Below are 20,354 nucleotides of genomic sequence, written 5' to 3'. Positions count from 1 at the left end.
TTTTAGACGGTATATTATATTTTTGAATTTAGATGAAGTCAAAAGATTTTCGATGAGAAATGAATACTTGAAATGGTTACAGATGTGTAAGTCTTTGGATGTATATGTAATTTATGGTGCTTAAAAATCATGATATTTACGCCTAAATAACTATTTACAATGGGCACCTTGCGGTTACGAAACCACAAGGTGCCTTTACGTATGATCCTTAATTAAAGTGCATTGTTAATTGACTGCCCTTGATTGGCATCATTTCTGTCACAAACCAAGGCAATTACTTGACCTTTATATAATTTGCGTAATATGAATAAATTCGATAAGAGACAGTCATGTTTGGAAACATACAGTCCTTGGGTTTGTTCATTGTATGTTTTCAGTCTTGGTATTACGTAATATCCGGGTATAGTCAAATCCGGGTATAGTCGGATCCGGCAGTGTCATATCCGTGAATGTCAATTAGGTGTTAACCCTTAAATGCATATTGTGACCTGTTTTCAAATACAAATAAAAACGTCGTAATTTATAATAAAAAAAAACTAATTTGCCTTGTGTAACTATTTTATAAGTGAATTAAAATGTTAAATATTGATCGCTTACAGTGCTCGCTTACAGTGCTCGCTTTAGTAAAAAAAAACTCAAGGTTACACAGAACAATTGAGAAAGTTATACCTGGAGCTCGAAGGCGATCCGGAGTAGAACCACGGTAATCGACGTAGCTCGAAGAATTGCTTGTCTAAAGTGGTGGTTGGACTGTCGACATAGTTTAGGTCACGGGAAGTCGCTAGATGCAGGCAATGCAAGACCGATCACCGTAGCGATATTTCGAGCAGGTCAGTTGAAAAGATGTCGTCAATTATCAGCAATACGCATTTAAGGGTTAAGTCATCTCTGTGTAGATATTCCTTCAATACGATGTTAAACAATTACAGAGTGCTGTAGTATTGAAGGAAGTTGAAAAATGTTTACTTAACATTCATTGGATTTTCGATGATGTTCACTGTTGCTGTCTCGAGCCTGTTTCGACGCCTCTTGAAGAGAAAGTCGACCAGGCTCGACGCACGCCGAGGTCCATGTCTCTGTAGCAGTTTCTCAATTTCTCCAATACTTTTCGATTGCGATATCGGCTTCTTGATAAGACTGATGGAAATGTCTTTGCAGGCGACTTCATCGTAGAAATACACACTGTCGAATCCGGTGGAGTAGGCCTTGGTATTGATGAGGGAGATCAAGGCTGGTAATCCAGGGTCGTCGGCCAAGGATACAGGGCGCTCCATGCGACGGATGACGCGGGCACGGACAGCGACAGCCAAGCTCTCCTGGGACGAAGACTCTCCGTTCAGCATCCGTGAGCACATTGAACCATTTTGACCTTCTGTAACGATAAATTTACAATAATTTTATTTCGGATAGATCTAAAATAAAAGGTAAACCTAACCTTCGATGTATATATATCGCCATAAAATCATGTTTTTTCTTCAAATAACCGTAGAGGTTGGAAAAACACTTTACTACTATATAAAGTACGCACACTTCCCTCCTGTTATTCCAGCAGGGAGGGTGCTAGAAGTACTATTCTCTGGGTAATCTCCCACTCCCAAAAAGGGGGGCATTCCTCGCTCTACTTAGAGGCAAATTATCGGAATATGTTTGAGATAGTTGACCAAAGAACTCTTGCGCCCTTTTAAAGGACCCCTCTCTTGTGAAAGTTTCGTTTCCGACATCGGCTCTAAAATGGAGACGATGGACCCAGTAAAGTGCGATGTTGTGCATTTTTCGACCACGCTTAGCTCCAGGCTTAGGTGGAATCATCAATAAGATGGCCAAACTACAGACAGCCAAACTTTCAGCCGATACCATTTAGATTAGATTAGACAGACGGATTCTTACCAAAACAGTGGAAGAGCTCTAAAGTTATAGAACCTGTTAGTTGCTGGAGTTTCTTTTCTCCCGGCGCCTGAAGGTTTCCGAAATGATAGTAGTGACATTAGTCAGGCAATAAAAATAAATTAAGTCGACCTCTGGCCTTGGATCAATACTAAACTGGTATAGTGCCAGTAGCCATACGCTAGTCAGTCATCGTGGTTATCTTTGGGGGAGGTTTATGGCTTGCACAGAGCGTCTATCAGCTGAGAAGAAGAAGAATAATCCGAATTTTGAATATAGTGGTACCATACTTTAAATGACTGCAAACAAACTATGCATTCATCTGTTTAAATCCCTTTTACCCGTAACCATTAATTTTGTTAGTGTAAAAAAGGTGATAATTACCCTGGGGGATGGACGGCCTCGGGGAGGGGCCGGCATCCTCATCGGTGCATCCCTCGGACAGGGTCTCAAGAGCCCGGTGTTCAGAGCGGCCGATACCGCTGGGTCCAGCGCCACCTTGACCAGAGGTCGATGGTTGTGGGTTCTGCAATTGACAATTTTTTTAAAAAAACTGTATTATATCGAAAATAATGTTTTTCGATTCATTATATGGCAGAGAAGCCTTATGAAGGCTTATTTAATCTAATGCTAAAATTTCAATTTTATTTTACCTTTATGCTGCATTGAAAAACTGATTATTTAGAGGCGTATTTATTTAAATACTTAAAGAATGTTATTTTTTAATATTAAAATTGTTTATTATAAACACTAAAATTAGCAACAAAATTAGTAATAAGTAGCCTTTTTATTATTTTTACAAAAAATATCTGCATATTAAAACCAAAAGAAACATGTAATCTATATTAAACTAAATATTCAGGTGAATTGCGATAACATGGAAAACAATCATTTCATTTGTAGTTTTTGTTTTTATTTATTTAAAATTCTTTACAGCACAATAGGCGACTTTACCACTCGAGGCAATCTCTTAACCTCTTCTCTTTATTTTATTACTTAGAAATGTCATAGTTCTCCATAGAACTAGTCACAATATAAAATTAGAATATGTATAGACATATTCTAGTTTGAATTTGTGACTAATTCATACAAATAGTACATACAAAACGTAATTTTGGACACAGTTACAATTACAGACACATATTGACCTGTGTTCTAAAGCCTTATATACACCACACATACGTACTCGTCAACCAATAAGCACTATGATATCTGAAGATTATTGGGGGTGAAAGGTTCTCTAGTGGAGACCATGAGTCGGTAGATTCGGTATGGGTAGCTCCCTTCTCCCTTAGTCCATCACTAGGCCTATTTTAATATAAAATAATAAATTCTTATGTTTGAAAGAAAACTCACGGTGTAGATGTCCCGAATGGTAGCGCAGATGGTATCGCCGATGCCCTCCAGGAAGAAGGTAACCATGTTACCCTTGCCCTTGACGTCCACATTGCCCCGGCACCGAAGCCGGTATCCGCGGGTCGAAAGTATTTCGTATACCTCTTGCGTTACCTATAGCAACATGATTCGGGGTAGGGTTTTTTTTTATCAACTTCATTTACCTTCGGCCATAGCACAAAAATATATGAACTGAATCGCAATGCATACACAACGCAGAGCTTATTTGCCGCACAGCAAAAATTAATAATTAATATATGACAAAAGTTTTAATGCATGATCTATCCTCACCTGGATGTGATCAGGAATTCCAGTGGAGTCCATACGGGAAGCAACATTGACGGCGTTCCCCCAGATGTCATACTGTGGTTTCCGGGCACCGATCACACCAGCAACCACTGGTCCGATGTTGATACCTGTCAAACAATTATATGCCCAAACGGTTCTATAATTCCATAATAAATCACTATTGACGCTAAGCAGTAAGTATATAGTAAATACGTTCGCAATTCGCTTGGCAATATGTCGCAATGCTAAACTTGTGTCACCACTTCTTACCTATCCTTATGCGGAAATTGTTGAACGAGTGCTCGTTGACGTATTGGAGCTGTTCTCGAAGACGAAGCGCGTAATCAGCCATTGCAGTCACGTGACGGTAACCAACTAGGTCCCTTGTAGCCTCTGTGAGACCTGCAATCGTAAAATAACTAACACGTGAAACTTTAACATATTTAAAAAGGGCCAATAATGATGCTGTTATATAGTTAACTCATACTACTATACGAGAATTACATATCTTAATTTTAAATAAATAAAATCTATACATTCTGAAAATTTTAACCAATACATTTATTTAAATTAAAAAAATGTATCGCCATTTGAAAAACGTAAGAAAAAAGACAAGAAAACAGTTTAAACACAATGGAAGATTGTTTAGTTATTTGTGAATTCAGTATAATTTCCTCGTGGGACATTCCATCAATAATTGAACATCCCGTATGCACGCGAGCTATTGCCTAAAATATATTAGTAGCCGATTCAACAAATACCCAGAGAATTGAAACATACTTTAATATCAAAAAGCTCAAGTATTTCTTAAATTAAAATTAAAGACGCATTAAATGGATATAGTCTCGGTGCCACTTAAAACAAAGGCATAATCTCTTCTATATTTTTAAATTATTTAATTCAATTTTTATTCAATGTCAAATCGTTTAGCATGAATATAAATATTTCTTTACATTGTTTGCAACTATAAAAAATGTTGCCATAGATGAATGCATAAAAATCGAAAACATCTCATTAAGTTCCGCCGTTTTTTTATAAATTAAGGTTCCAAGTTACTAATAAAAAAAGGACACAATGTCACAAAGAATATTAAAATACATCTTATAGTTTTGATTTACAATCAATATTTGACGTCTTAAACCCATAACAGGCGTTTCAGAATGTATGTACCATAAACTAAAATCTGAATCATAAATTAATAAGAGCAGGAAATAGAAAACTTTTTTGTATGTGATTGGTATTTATTTTAGGATATTAAATCAATAAATTTGTCACTGCCAAATGACTATCCAATCTATGTCATATACATTGATCCTTAAGTACATTACAGATTTTAAATGTCATTACCTGATGCAGCCATGTATGTAGCCCCTGTGCTCTTGATTTTCTCAATATATTTGAACTTTTCTTCGGCTAATATCTCGTCGAAGTCGGCAATGATCTCATTGAGAAGGCGTAGGCACTCGACGCCCTCGTTGTTACCCTCAAGCTCCACGTAGAACTCGGAGAAGTTGGGAATTGAAGCGAACATAACGCAAACCGACTCGCATTGCTCGTGGTACAGCTCCTGATGGCGAAATCGATTGCGGATGAGAAATAAGCCAGTGCAATTAACGTAAATGAACTATGGGTTTTGTTGAACAATCAACACAAACTAACTTACAGTACTTACAGTAACCGGCAATAAATATTGCACATCGAACTTTGGAAAGAGACAATCGGCTAATTTCGGCTTCGGCACACTACCCATGTGACGTTTTGTCAGTCGTGCGACAGAGATAACGCTCTACTAATACTTACATCGATGTTCTTGTCGCTACGTAAGAAGTGTTGGGCGACGTGCTCAGGCAGGATGTTGGCCAAAAGCTTGCGGTTGTAAGCCTCCAGGTGTTCCATATCTTCTTTTTCATCTAAAACATTTTTTTACATTTGGTTAATATAAAATTTGTTGAAAAATTAAACAAATGTAGTTAATATTAATTACATTTATTCAACTAATTTTACATCTACTTTATTAAATAAATAATAAAATTTTACATCTACTTTATGAAAATTGATTATGTTTATTTAACCGAATTTTTTGGTGTTTCAGAAATAAATTTTTGAAGGATATACCATTAGCTTGCAGTTTCCAGATGAAGTCCAGACGGTAGGTGCTTTCGGTTTGTTGGGAGTGAAGCAAAAGGGCCACGGTGGCTCCGACCGCCACTACGATGTTGATCCATTGTTGATTCCAGTCCACATGGCATTTTTTCCTAGAAAAATGTCGATGATTTAAGTTTACCGGAGAACCTTCAAGTGTGTTTATCAATAAATGTGTCCTTTAAGTCGGAGACCAGATTTAGATCTAGACCAACTGGCTTGGGTTAAGACAAAATCCAATGTCGGGGTGGTTTAGCTACCCCCTGGAACGTGGCTTGGGATATTTATGCCCTCAGACTTCCATACAAAATCCGGTGGAGTTTCTAAAGGTATGGACCATGACCACAGAGGAATTTTTAAGGTAAGGAATCGTTATACTTTCCCCTGATAGCAGAGTATCTTGTGTTTATTTAGGAGAATACCCCACCCCCAAATGTCAATATCTAGTGGAGTCACCGAAGGTTTTAGCTTAAGATAGGTGACTAGCTGGAGTCGGCTGCTTTAAGACTTCAGATAGAGGAGTAGGTTCTAAGGTTCTAAGACTTTTGTATGAAGCAAACTGCGAAGCTGTTTCATACGTAATAGACAAGGTTACGTGGCGTGTGGTATAAAGGGTTTTGACAGTGCTGTATGAGTGGTTTGGTGTGATGAGGACTGTCAACCCATGTCCTGTTGGGTTAGTGGAAGGTTAAAGTGTGGAATCTAAGTGGTAATGATATATGGAGACAGAAAAAATACGAAGTCATTTAAGAGTGGGAGTCAAGATCCTTACCTGAGACGGAACTAAAAAGAGGAGAAGACAACTTACTGGTAGCTGAAGAAGTTTCCTTGCAGGTACGTGTGTTTATGTACAGTGATCGCGACGTAGGTGAAGCAGGTGATAATCAGAAGTATGGTCTTGGCGACGGTGATCAAGATCTGATGCACGGCGCAGAGGCACATAACCAATAGTGTCAGTTGTAGGTAGTGCTGTTGCAAAAGATTAATTATGATTAAAATAAAACATCTCATCTACTCAACACATGTTAATACCCGGCTATATGTGTGCGTGTGTTTGTAAGTATGAAGTCGACATCCGCATAACATGTTCACATCACTTTGTCGTGGTACAGTCAGTATCAAAAAATCATTACCATCTTAACTATGTATAATTTTATTAAGCAAAGTTATTTTCGAACTTTAAATTCTTGAAGTATATTTTTTATTATTTATTCAAATAAAATATTTTCACTCTAGACATTGTTTGAAAACTTAAGGACTTTTGATAGAAAGATATGAAAAAAATATTGGAACTAACAAGTACGTAATTCACTCTATAAATTTAAATATAAATAATCTTTATTCAAATAGACATTTACACCCACTTTTGAATCATTTATTATTTTAACATTATAAGTATTAAGTTGACATGGGCTAGGAACGAGGATCTGCTAAGACCCGGTCAGAAACTCAACTTTTTAAATTAAATTCAACAATATTTTATGTAAATATTGAATTATATCAACCATATAAATAAGTAAAAAAATAGTTCTTTACATAAAATTTATTTCAAAACATGCTTTTAATTTTATATTTAAAACTTAAAAAAGAGGATCTAAGATATGTTGTATGTATAGCATTTACAGTTATAGTATGTAATTTGAGTAGTGATACATAATAAACACCCATTTAATTATGTCGTAATAAATTTGTTACTGTGACTGTACCTTCTGTAACATACATTCAGTCATTGCATATGTACGGGCTTAACACACATATAGCACCGAGCAAAATGATGAATTGAACTGTCTATAACGCATTTTGTATTTACATTTTTTTTGACAATTACATACTATTACTATTTATGTCCTATTTATGTGCAATAACAAATAAAAATAAAATTAGGATTTGCTGGCATGTTATTTTTCTCCAACTTTTATGGTTAATAAAAACTATAAAGGCACAACACAGCTTGTCTCGTTGAGTGATTTGATCTGTTGTGCAATGTTATACAATATAAGTTGTTAAGAAGATTAAGTTAGAAATACAGATTTATTTATTTATTTATATTATTATTAGGATCATTTAAGGACGTCATAAAAGATTGTCCTCCCCTGTAAAGCATTATTCAACATTAACCTATGGTTCCAAGTGCACTTTGATCTGAGAAGACATCACAACGAACACAGAGGGAATTTTTCTTATATACTGATTTACATACAGGCAAATGAAACCAGTCTAACCCATAATTATTGTATTACTGCTGTAATTTTTTAAAAATAAATATGAAAATTTTAAGCTATATTTAAACAATTATGATAAGAAGCTATTCTTGATGCATGTCATGAATCTAGTACTTATATGAGCACTGTATGAAGTAAAACCAACTATTACCTCATTAATGTCGTGGGTGCATGATGCAACTTCATTACCGATTTTTTGGACAACAATCGAACGAACGGTCGAGTCGACAGCCTGTGAAATTATATAACATTTTTAATGGAAACTATGCTTTGTGATATTAAATAGAAGATTCTAGAACTTAATTCTGTATGGTATAGGAAAATTGAATCATTATATTGAAGGGTAAGTTGTCAAAAAAAAGTTAAAATATTTTTCTATGGCTGTTCTTTATTTTTGCCGATGGACGCCCATTGTAAGACATAGGCCTCGACTAAAGATCGCCACGGTGACCAGTTCACTGCCCGCACCCAGCGACTTCACGGCGACTCTATGTTGTCGATCCACCTAGTGGGGGGTTGACCCCCTCCGGTTATTATGGAATATAAGACTGATAAGAAAACCGATATTCGACATAGTTGTTAAACATAGCGTCTTTAAGTGACAAGCAATTAAAATGTTATTTTATATTTATTACAAAGTATTCTTTTCAGCTTTTTAAATTATTTTTTATTGATAATTTGTTAATGAACCACTACCATATGTTATATACCAGGGGGGCTGGAAAGTAATGTCGTTACTGTCGACATATTTTATACAAAAACCGATTGATTTTTACCGCTCCGGTATTGAAAATTTGTATACTAGATGACAAAAGGTTGTTGATAACGAAGGTGAAAATATTGTTGATTAGAAATAATAACTTGTTAAAAATGTAGTCATGTAAATTTAACTTAAGAAAGCGATATTACTTTCCGGTCTCTCTAATACATAATTATCATTTAAGCCGTAAGACGTTCACTGATAGAGGTAGGCGTTGCCTGGATTTAGGCTCGCTTACATATTTATTTATTCATGAAATACTTTGAATACTTAAGTACCTTTGAGAAGAATTAGATATGAGCTCAATTTGATAACAAATAAGAATCAGACTGAACTCTTCCGAAATTGAGTTCTTCAACTTAAGAATCTATGGTAGCGAGTGCATCCTGATCTGAGAAGAGCCCACAATAAACTTAGACTGTTTTTTAAGTGGTCACTTTCACAATAACCTTATACAGTAGTAGAATAATTCATTCTCTACCTTATGTTCTCAATTAAAAATCCTTCACAGTGTATTGAAAGTTTTTAATAGTTTTTAGTTTATGTATAATTTTGACAGATTTATTTTAATAATTTCTTCCGACAATTCAATGGACTTTATACAGCTGATATAATGTTAATAAAACAATGGCGAAGAAATTAATGAAACTCACCGTGATAATCTGAATCTGCATAACGACAGTTGTGACGACCAGGAAAGAAATCAGTTGAGCCAGGGTCCGATTGCTGTGCAGACGTTGAGAGATTTTAAGAGCCTTGGCGGGAGTTTTCTGAAAATAATATTTTACATTGTATTTTACTAATATCAAATACTATTACTAAAGCTGTCAATAAAGATTGCTCTACTCGCATTATCAACTCTGCAGAGTTATAATCCACTCTCTGATGTTGACAAATATTTGCATCCTGTATATGCTATAATAAATAATGCCAAAGGCGGAAATTTGTAACAACCTTTTGTTGTATAAGTCGCCTGTTATAGTGTGACTAATTTTTAAGTTTTTTCAACAAGTAAAAATAAAAATGAATGCTTAATTTAAAAAAAAAACACTGATCAGTTACAATGTCCAAGTAACTGCTTATTGAAGGTGTGTACAACATTCCAAATTTTGTTACATTATACGAGTATGAGACTAAATATTTTCTAATGTCATGCAAATAAGTAACATACAATTTAGTATTAGTAAATAACATTATATATATATATATATATATATACACTTACACACACACATGTACACTTTTTTATATATATTATTTATCTATTTATTTGTTGTTGTGTTGCTATGTGTAATAAAAGTAGATAGTTATAGTATTATATAATAAAGCTAAACTCACTACACTGCTTTATAGCCAATGTTATTCTGAATTCCACATGTTTTTATTCTTAATTTTCATTCTAAATATTTAAATGATGCCACACAGAAAAGTTTAAGAATTTTCAATAACAAGTTTGATAATATATATGCATAGGCTCTCTGCATATGCTAATGATATATAATGATTATAATGATATTAATTTATACACATATGATATTGATGTAAAATAAATGTGCCTATTTTGAAATTTTCGTTGCCTTTATGTCACTTGTCATTCAGTATTGATTGTATCATGTTTTATTTTAGCTTTTAATCTCCACTGTTTGCTTAGTTAAAGAGCACTCGTAAGAAACCAACCTTGAATTGATCGGTTGTTATTACCAGAGTAACATTAAAATCTCCGGCATTTACTTCCATCTAAATGGGTATTCTAAGTGAAAGTTGTTCCCTTATTTTCAGAGATTAAGCTTAGTATCACTTATGTATAAATAAGGTATATAGATAAGTAAATATCAATAAATAGTGGGATAGTGTGTGCACTCTGTAAACCTATTTTAAATGATTAGCTCAATAACATGTCAGTTTTTGTGATGGTTTCCTTTACAATTTGTATAAATACAGCAAAAATGGATGAAGATGGTGAAGTCCCTAGGAATAATCCCCGAATCTCAAAATGAATTAACCATCAAATAGTAGTAGACACAAAGGCAAAAAGTGGCTTCTTCAGTTTTAACACTTACCTTAAAGTCAATGCAGAGGATAAGATAGCTCGATGAGAGGACAATAACGCTGCCAGTGAGGATGGTTCCAACAACAAAGGGACTGCTGTAATACACAATGCAAGTAAAGGTTAACAATTGTGTATAAAAATAAGAGCATTGGTACAGCTTACATTTCAAATGAAATTCAAAAATTATCTTACATAAATATAAACATTGTTAATTATCTCATTGACTAAATTGGTGAAATTAGTATGAAACCCAAATATAAAGAAGAAAAGAAATTTCATTAAAATAAATCTAACAAACTTTTTAAGATTCATATATTTAGATGAGCAATTAACAAGTTTATATTTAAAGCAAACTTAAGATTCAATTCTAATTTTTGGAAAGAGCACAGAAACTGTTTCTTATAATTATGTACTTGTTTCTGTAGCAACCAATATGTAAATTGCACAAGTCTCTTAAACTATACATCATCATCATCATATCAGCCGACAGATGGACAATGAAAGGCATAGGCCTCCACCAAAGATCTCCACAATGACTGGTTTTATGCTGCCCGCATTCAGTTAGAACTATACATAAATATTGAAATATTTTTTTAGTAAGAGACCGTAAGTATAGTATAATTGTAATGTAGAAGATTAAGCTGTGTTTTGTATAAAGCCATATGCTAGCATGAATTTTGATTCCATAAAACATGATAAGTGTGATTATCTGGCAAAAAGGTAGTGGATATTAACAGCTTTCATAGGTTCGTGGGCACAGGATACAGATTGCACTTAGCCGTAACATCTATTATAAGGTCAAAGCCAGAGGGCTCTCATGAGAGTCTCAGCACAGACCACTGTATTACTAGGTTTAATTTAACTAAATATAACATGTACATACACATCAGTGTAGCACAGATGCATGTACACTCTCATCCATAGATATATAATATAATAACTACCGTTTATTCATTAATAAGTAAACTCTTTGTATATGTATCCAGTCAAGGAAGAATAGACTTGTTAAAAAAGAATATACTTTAAAAAACTAAACAACATTTAACTCATAAAAATATAATAAATATTTTTATGAGTTATTGCTCCAAAATAATAACAATAAACATTACTTACATGCCAAAAGTGAATAGTTGTACAAGGACGACAGCAAAGTAGACCACAAGGGTGCAGATGAAATACACCTTAAGCATCCTGTCACGCTCGGCAATGTACTGTGAAAAAGAACAATTCATCTATGTAATAAACTTTCATAAGAACAAGTAGTAGCAATTGTTCTGAAATTACTAACATGACAATTTTTTAAGTTATTTTTTTTAAATTGATCTAAGCTTTAGTCAAATGTCAGCTTCAATGAGTTTAAGGAATGCTCAAGAAAGTAAGCTCAAGGAGTTTCATAGGAATTTTTACAGTTCTTTCATTAGAAATTTCACTAGATTGTAAAACTATCGAGTTAATTTGTGGACTTTTCAAGGAATTATAGGGCTCAAGAAGCAGAGACACTCGAAAGAGGACCCCAGCTTGGCATTCACTGCTTACTTTCTCCTATTCGAGGGTACCGGAGCCATAGTTCAACTAAACACAATTATGGAACCATTATTTCACTGCTACCTAAGTATTTTGCAATACAAAAAACTACGGATCCTTAAATTCAGAGGATTTTCAATCATGACGCATGAAAATTAAGTTCAAGCTTTTTGTTAACTTAATAATTCAGACGAACATTCATTGAGCTGTTGGGAGTTCATAATTAGATAAAATGAAGATGCAAAATTTAATAATTCTCGTAGTGGAATCATCGTTGAGATTCTTCAATCAGCACCGGGAATATCTCATTTGATCTGATAGTCTCTTAAAGGTATAACTTTAGAACTCTATACATCCATTAATCCTGAATGAGCCTATTTCGCTGGCATTAGAACCTTATTTGCTTACCTAGTCATTTTAAATTATTAACGTATTTATTTTGTAAACAAATTTTTGGCAAAATGTAACTGACACAACTGTTTTAGAAAAGAAATTACGGTTAATTCTATGCTTCGAATACCGTAGTTTTCGCCATTACTTATGGTAATTTAGCATTAAGCAGACTTTTTTTGTCTCAGTTTTTATTATTTTCTATTTTATTAACAACAACTATTTTTAACATTTTATACTTTCGGCTTTTATTATGTTTTTAATTTAATTTATTTCATTTTAGGAATGCATGACGCTTCAGGGCTAATTTAATGATTTTATAGAATGAAAATGACTGGGATAGTCAATTTAAAGTTTTCATGATATTTGATTGGATAGTTATACTTAATACTATGTACGAATAAACAATACTGTAGAGATTTTTACACATTTATTGATGTTGATATAGTAATACAAGAATCATGGTATGTAAAGTTATATATCATCGTATACGTAAGTAACCATTTATTTTTCCTTTGAAATATGATAAAAATAAAATACAAAAGAGTAACAATACATAAGTAAATATGCACACAAATTTCAATTTCCTTATGCAAACGACAGAGATCCTTTGTTGTGGACATTCCAAGTATGCGAACGAAGAATTTCATTTCGTCGTTTTTAAATCCTTTAATATAAGTCTGGAATAGTTATCCTAAGATTATTGTTTGCACAACTTAGGAACCTTTATGACATATTTTTAAAGGTTATAAATAATCGAATAATCCTTAATCAACTTTATCTGTCATATTTAAAAGATAAATTGAATCAACTGTATCAAATAAGCGTTTTGGTGTACTTTTTTTAGCCTAATTTGAATATTGTAATTTTTTGACAGACAAAAATTGCATTACTATTTGAAATTGGGTAGGAATACAGTTATTCCCTATATTTCCCTAAAGATAAAAAAAATGTTAGTTTAATAGTTCTATAACGCTGATTAAGGATAAATTATTATCTGATGACGTTTCACATCATGTACATCTTTAATAGATCGAAGTAAATACTATACTTTTTGTTATCAATTTCTTTACGAAAAAAATTATGTCAATTCCCATTCCAATTTTATCTAAAAACAAAGGATTGTTGTTTTCTTACAAAAAATGGCATAGTTTTGTATAAATATTCCTAAATGCGAATAGACTAAGTTTTAGTGAGAATATATTTAAAAAAAAATGTTTATCTAATAGTTTGTTAAGCGAAAAATTATAAAGAAAAAAGGCTATCATTTATTATTTATATCCGTTAAGGCATTACAGACGTTCTTACGGAGAGAATAAAATGAATTGGGAAGATAATAATGAAAACTTCTTTTTCCAATAAAAATACATATTAAATTAATACGGCTGTCCCAAATAAGGCATGCTAGAATGACTTTTAGTTATTGAAATATTATTACTAGTGTATAAGATATAAAATGTTAGTATGCAATCGTTGTTTATTATTGATATATGAAATTAAGGAAAGTAATTTCCGAAAAAAAAATGTTATTTTTAAAATTGGACCACTGCTGTAAAATTTTGACAGTAGTAAGCCTGTCAGCTAGCACACAGATAATGAATAGTACATAGATATTACCTTGCGTTCAAGATTGTTGTCGCGGAAGGTCAGGGTGAAACGCTGGCAATGTTCAGCTCGAAGACGATCAATGGAGCGGGCATCGATGGCTTTCATCAGGTATTCGTTGACTTCATCCTCCGGGTCCTTATTCTCGTTGTTTGTGTCAACTCTGTTAAGATAATTACTTTTTAGTCTTGAACGAAATAAATATAAAAAAGATATGCATTTTATGTAGCCGGTTTTGCACTGTTATTTTACAGTTAATTGTTACAGATCTCTTCGAAGTAATGATAACGAAGCAATTAATTTACAAATCTTTAAAATATACATTCAAATAGTGTTCGTAAATTTAATATTCGTTTATATTAGTGCGTAGTATTTATAGTAGTATTCGGACACAACTCTGAGTGTAGGCCTGCTCCAGTGTATTCCATGCACTCTTTCTTTTTCTTTGTTCACCTAGTACCTTCCAGCAATTTCTGAAATATAATATGTCCACCTTCTGTATAGCCAAACAGCTTTCTTTTTCATTTGGATGTTACTACTTCATTGAGAGTAATGACCACTTTTATCCTTACAGATATTGAAATGTTGCCATACTATTTCAAATATCTAGTGATTGATAGTGAAGGATGCAATAAATAGAAATAAAACTGAAACACGTCGGGTAAGCTACGAAATAAACAGGAGGTATAGAAAACAAAAATAAAACTAGAATTAAAAGAATAGAAAAAAAATAATGTTAAGTAAATAAAATAAAAACTTCGTAATAAATAAGCATATTAAACGAGAATGTAAAATGAAGGTACAGAAATGTTATATAACCCGAATCTGTGATATTTGAGGAACGAGGCGAACGAAGTGAAGCGATGAATGAATGGAAATAAGTATGAGAAAGAATGATAGAAAATTGTAGAATGAAAGAGGAGGGAAGAAAGATCATACGATGAATGATAGACGAGTTAAAAACAAAAGGAAAAGAATGTTAAAAAGGAGATAGAGAGTATGAGAGGACTTCAATAACGAGAGCCAAAAAAAATGTAGTGAAGGTAATTAATTTCTTAGATAGAGTGTTAAATATTTATGAATTATTTATTTAATGGATGGCAAAATAGTAATAAAAATGTCAGTATTGAAATACAGTGATAAAGTTTCATTTCAGAAAGTAAGTCTGAGCAATACAACACAAATCGCGCCTTGAATTAAATTTTACTCAGTTCACGGACTACCGTTGACAGCTTCGTAGAAATTTATTGCAAAGAATTGTTACGAGTTTCCTTTGCGGGCGCGCTTGAACGCTCGGGCTGAAAACTACAATATCTGAACGCTGAACTGTTCTACTCGAGTTTCTCACAAAGAGAAAATGTTATTAGAACTGGCCACAAGGGATTATCGATGAAAACTCGTGCTCTATACACTTATCGAAATTTCCATTTTAAAATCTAAAATAAATATTTTTTTTCCAAATCAAAGAAAACTTATTGAATATAAAAACTATTCAGTAGTTGACATGTTTTTTTTTAAATTTAATCCAAAAAGGCTGTTAAAGTATTTAACAAAAATATTTATAAACGTAATTTATTTTCAAAATTGGAACAATCGTATAGATTCCGGTATTGCTACCAAATGCCGATTTATATTAACATATGTCATATCATCATAATCATATCAGCTGATAGACGCTTACTGCAAGACAAGGGATGAAGATCTCCTCTGAAGACCACGATAACTGATCTTGAGTTTCCAGCATTCAGCGTCCTTTACTGTGCGGTAACCCAGCCTACTAACGTCGCTTCTACCAGCTTTCAATCAACATTCGAGAACCTTCCGGTTCCAACGTCCGACGGCTAGGCGAACAAAGTGCCCCGTTCACATATTACGCAACAAAATTAACAATACTTACAACTTTATATTTAAAAACAAAAGCGGCGAGGGTAGCTTCTTACTTGGTGGATTGACGATATAGTTAAGCTTGCTGAAGTTGCTGGTTGCGGGCAGCGTTGGATTAGTCATCGAGGTGATGTTTAGGGGAACTTTATGCTTTGCTGTGGACGGCTGTAGGTGATGATATTTAAAAAAATGTTTAAATCTGCAGCGCCATCAGATTTATATAAGCAAATGCTTTATTCTCACAGCATCCATTCATAATTGTATCTTAATTTTAATTACAATTAAATGCAGAAATTTCGTTACCGGGCAATTAATTAATTGACACATCAACTTAAGGACTTAGAACAAATTGTCTCGGAGACGTTAAACGTTACACGCTATTAGGTAATAAAGACAAATGAACCGTTGTCCTGGAGCGAACGAATCGGATTTGCTTCGTGAATAAATGACTTGAAATTGTTTCCTAAATAACTTACGACTGTCGACATCATAATGTATGCATTAGCTATATTATGTACCTTTTTAGAATCCTATTACGAGATAATGTAAAGAATGTAATCCATCACGCGGGTTCAGTGTAAATTGATGAATGTTAAATATTTTTACGATTTCACACAAGATGTGCTTATTCATAATGAGACTTTACATTGTTATTACTCAATAAATAATTTAATAATTCATTCAACCGATGGCTGTTTCAGCGAAAGGTTTATTTCAATGGTCTCCGTTATCGGGGCCCTCTCGTTCCGCCCCCTATGTTGTTGGGAACAGGGATTTACTTTCTTTAATAAATTTTTCACTTTCTTTTTATTATTTTCATACTCTTCTTCCATTCTTTACAATCTCCATCATTCTGTTCTTCATTCCATAATTCAATCAATATTTCTCTTCCGCTCTAATATCCTTTCGTCTTTACTCAATTACCGCAGTTTATTTATACAATTTACATATCACAATGTTTTTAGTTAATTTTACTTCTTGTACCTATATATCACAGTTCTCTTATTTCCCTAATTTTCAATTTTGTTTACATATTTAATTTATTTCTGTTATAATTAGTTGTAATATACATTTTTTTTGTATTGTAAATTTTTAAACACATACAGAAGGACGAAGTGTTAAAGCGAGTAGGATTAGGCTGTTGGGGATTTATGACCGGGTCCTTTGTACTCGGCTTGCTGTGTAGAAATTTACCACCCAGACGAAAGGTTCTACAGTAGCGATCACGATCTGATAGGGCCCGCCAGGTATACCATTGAAGTATTTGCGGGGAGGCGTAAGACTGGTCATCCTGGCGATATTAGCCAAGGCTTATGCCTTGTAGTGGCGTCTATCGGCTTATATAATGATGATATTGATGATCGTTAATATTTAATTTTAGAATTTGCTGACTACGATCATAAATAACAGTCGTAATAAACAAGGTTGCACTTGCTTTACCATACGGTATGTGGTAATGGTAAAACTTTTAATTTAAAATAATAAATTGCTTACTTGGACGAGTTCTTCCCGTGTTGAGATCCGTGACCCATGACGCGCATTTCCTTCGATACGTTTCCGTTTCCGGCCAAAGAGTGAGCGGGTTTCGTGTCCTGAAAACGATTTTTTGTTATCCAACTTTTTAAAGCCATGACTATCACTGCTGCCCAAATGACATTTGCAGATTGCGCGGGTATGAAGTGGCAGGGCTTAGAGTGAGGTTAATATCCAACGTATGAAGGCAAAATATTTACACATATCGTTACAGAGATACTTTCTTAATATCTAATACTGTGATAAAATAGAAAGATGTATATATTTGTAAAATGTAAAATTCTTTATCTTAGTTCGAAAAAATGCACTTGTGCCAATGCTTTTTCTACTTCACAATCAGTCTGATAGTTTTTTTCCCGGTATACCCCTCAAAACTTTCTTCAATTCGATATTTATCTTTTCTATCGTGTCAATACAGCATCCTCGCATTGGCCTTTTGAGTTCGCTGAATAGCTGGAATATATGCACGGGACCAAATCAGGCGAATGCGGTGGTTGCGAAACGATATGAGTCGAGTTTTTTCAATCGAGAATTGACGCGTTCGAAACACAAAACATCCTTCAAAATGGTTTTAGACTAAGCCAAGTGATATCTTAATATTGACAAATATATGCTTATCAAATATTATAGACAGTCCTACCAACGTAAGAGAAAAAAAAATTACTGCTTTCGTGATGTTCGAGAATTTTAAATGACAATTCTACAATACTTTTGATCAAAGTTACAACTCATTTACATATTTAAAATTATCAATTAGTAATGATAGGGTGTTCGATTTATAAATTTATTTTATTGTTGATGATTGGCTATAACTGTAAAAGCTTAAAGTTTTTCTGATGTTTTTTTATTTCCTGTAGTCAATGACTTGTCGCATTCCAATAGAAAAAAAAAATTGAAAAGGCGTTACATATTTACAAGTGTGCTATTTTTCTAGTCGGGCCAACTCATCCATGACACAACTGGTGCGTAGCTATAGCAGTGAAAAATTACTTTTTAAATTGAGAACTAATTTAAACGTGTTATTTTAAAAAAGCTATAACATGCTATTTAAAAAAAAATATTTAAAAAGCTTAGGTATAAAAGATTTTGCCATAATTATTTCTCCTCAGGTTTGAGTTATTTTTAAAACGACATATACTTTTTGAAACGTAAGTAATAAGATTATTGTGTGTATATTTATTGCTTTGAAATATTTCTCAAAATCATATATCTTACCGTACTTAGCATGAAGTTAATCTTAAATCAGCTGTTAATCCTATATCAAAGTTATATTCTGTACATTTGATATTCTAATTTTAAATAAAAGTAATCTTAACATACAATGCGTTACAAAAAAGCTATAACAACATGTTATTTTTAAAAAGTTCTATTTACATTAAGCATAGAAAAAAAAATCAACTTGTTTTGTTTATAACAAGTTTTTCCTTTGTTTACCCGATGAGCGAACACAAGGAGTTTGTTCTTTTAGTTTTGTTTGTTTTTCGTATAATTTTGTTATCAATTCTAAACATACAAACAGTATTTGTTCAGCTGCTATATTTTTTGGTACCCGTTATTTTTTTAATCTATATTTGCATAGCTTAGTCGTGTATTTTTTTTATCTTTATGCTCTTTAAACTCTTTATTTTACTTTAAAGAATTCAAGAGTGTAAAAAATTAAGGGAATCTAAAAGAGTTTCTTTCGTTTGATTCCCTGGTAGAAACTTTCATTGTTATGGGCCTATAACTTAAAATGTGCTTAATTGAATGGATTACTTTTTATGTGAATAAGCGACCCTTCCGGCTTTTATGGATGAATATTACGGCCGCACAACACGAGAAGTTGTCGATTCAAGAGAATGAAAAGGTTTTTTTTACAATACTTATATTAATAGAATACCAATTTAGTGACACGAAACTCTGTAATATAAGATTATTTGAAATGATAAATGTCTTAGATACCTATCGTGGATTTTTAATACAATTCACGACACTAAAATTGAACTTGCAGTTAAATGATGACGTCATCAAATATGAATAGAGCTTAAATTATATTTATAACACGTCGAAGTTGTAGAAGAACGTATACTGTGTTTTAGTTATTTATTTAAACATTTTTTAAATTATATTTAATGACGTTTATACTAAATTTCGGTATTGCTTATAAGTGTCGATTTTACATAAAGCTTATTATTACCTAAATATTTTAAATTGTCTGCTTTAGGCGAATAAATCACCAATTTTGTAAGTAATAAGGACGGTAAAACGATGTTTATTAACGTGAATAAATTGAAAAAAAAATGTCAGAAATATTTTTAATGTATATCGTTTTTTATTATGGCAATACTCACCACTCGGCTGGTATCATCGGGGACGATAAGGTAGGTTTCAATATTGTGGTCTTTCAGGTAAGCATTTCGCTGTTCTCCATGTCCCGGCTCAACTCTGTAGTCCTCGCCGAGGCAATTGAGGGTTTCCTTGGTGATATGAACGCGGCTGTTGAATGGGAACATATTATACTTATGTTTTTTACCGAGTTAATAAAAGTATTGAAATTGTTAATAGTAGTGAGAAACCATCATCAAGTTAGCTGATTGATGCCCACTGCAAGGAACAGGACCTCCCCCAAGATCGCCACTATGCGCCGGTCTTGCGCTGTCTGTATCCAGGGACTCCCCGTGACTTTTAGCATGTCGTC

At 33.3% G+C, this 20,354-nt stretch overlaps 1 protein-coding gene across 1 annotated transcript in view; it reads right to left on the bottom strand.

Moving 5' to 3' along the window:
- Positions 1 to 962: 962 nt before the first annotated feature.
- The window catches only part of LOC137919683 (adenylate cyclase type 6), a 52,208-nt gene continuing 32,816 nt past the window's right edge, over positions 963 to 20,354 (bottom strand). The window contains exons 12-27 of the mRNA XM_068762831.1: positions 20,008 to 20,152; positions 17,639 to 17,736; positions 14,273 to 14,423; positions 11,855 to 11,952; positions 10,752 to 10,836; positions 9,345 to 9,461; positions 8,083 to 8,163; positions 6,518 to 6,678; positions 5,683 to 5,822; positions 5,368 to 5,477; positions 4,915 to 5,134; positions 3,838 to 3,969; positions 3,571 to 3,695; positions 3,241 to 3,393; positions 2,269 to 2,410; positions 963 to 1,372 (exon numbers count right to left, since the gene is read on the bottom strand). Of these exons, the coding sequence (XP_068618932.1) occupies positions 963 to 1,372; positions 2,269 to 2,410; positions 3,241 to 3,393; positions 3,571 to 3,695; positions 3,838 to 3,969; positions 4,915 to 5,134; positions 5,368 to 5,477; positions 5,683 to 5,822; positions 6,518 to 6,678; positions 8,083 to 8,163; positions 9,345 to 9,461; positions 10,752 to 10,836; positions 11,855 to 11,952; positions 14,273 to 14,423; positions 17,639 to 17,736; positions 20,008 to 20,152 (2,368 nt within the window). The remainder of the gene's footprint in view (positions 1,373 to 2,268; positions 2,411 to 3,240; positions 3,394 to 3,570; positions 3,696 to 3,837; positions 3,970 to 4,914; positions 5,135 to 5,367; positions 5,478 to 5,682; positions 5,823 to 6,517; positions 6,679 to 8,082; positions 8,164 to 9,344; positions 9,462 to 10,751; positions 10,837 to 11,854; positions 11,953 to 14,272; positions 14,424 to 17,638; positions 17,737 to 20,007; positions 20,153 to 20,354) is intronic.

This window comes from Battus philenor, unplaced genomic scaffold (genome assembly GCF_028537555.1).
Source record: "Battus philenor isolate CCGP_79_NKW_IND1 unplaced genomic scaffold, ilBatPhil1.0.hap1 SCAF_1, whole genome shotgun sequence".
Classification (NCBI taxonomy): Eukaryota; Metazoa; Arthropoda; class Insecta; order Lepidoptera; family Papilionidae; genus Battus; species Battus philenor.
Note: the sequence above shows the minus strand (reverse complement) of the source record. Positions and strands in the feature narration are given on the sequence as shown.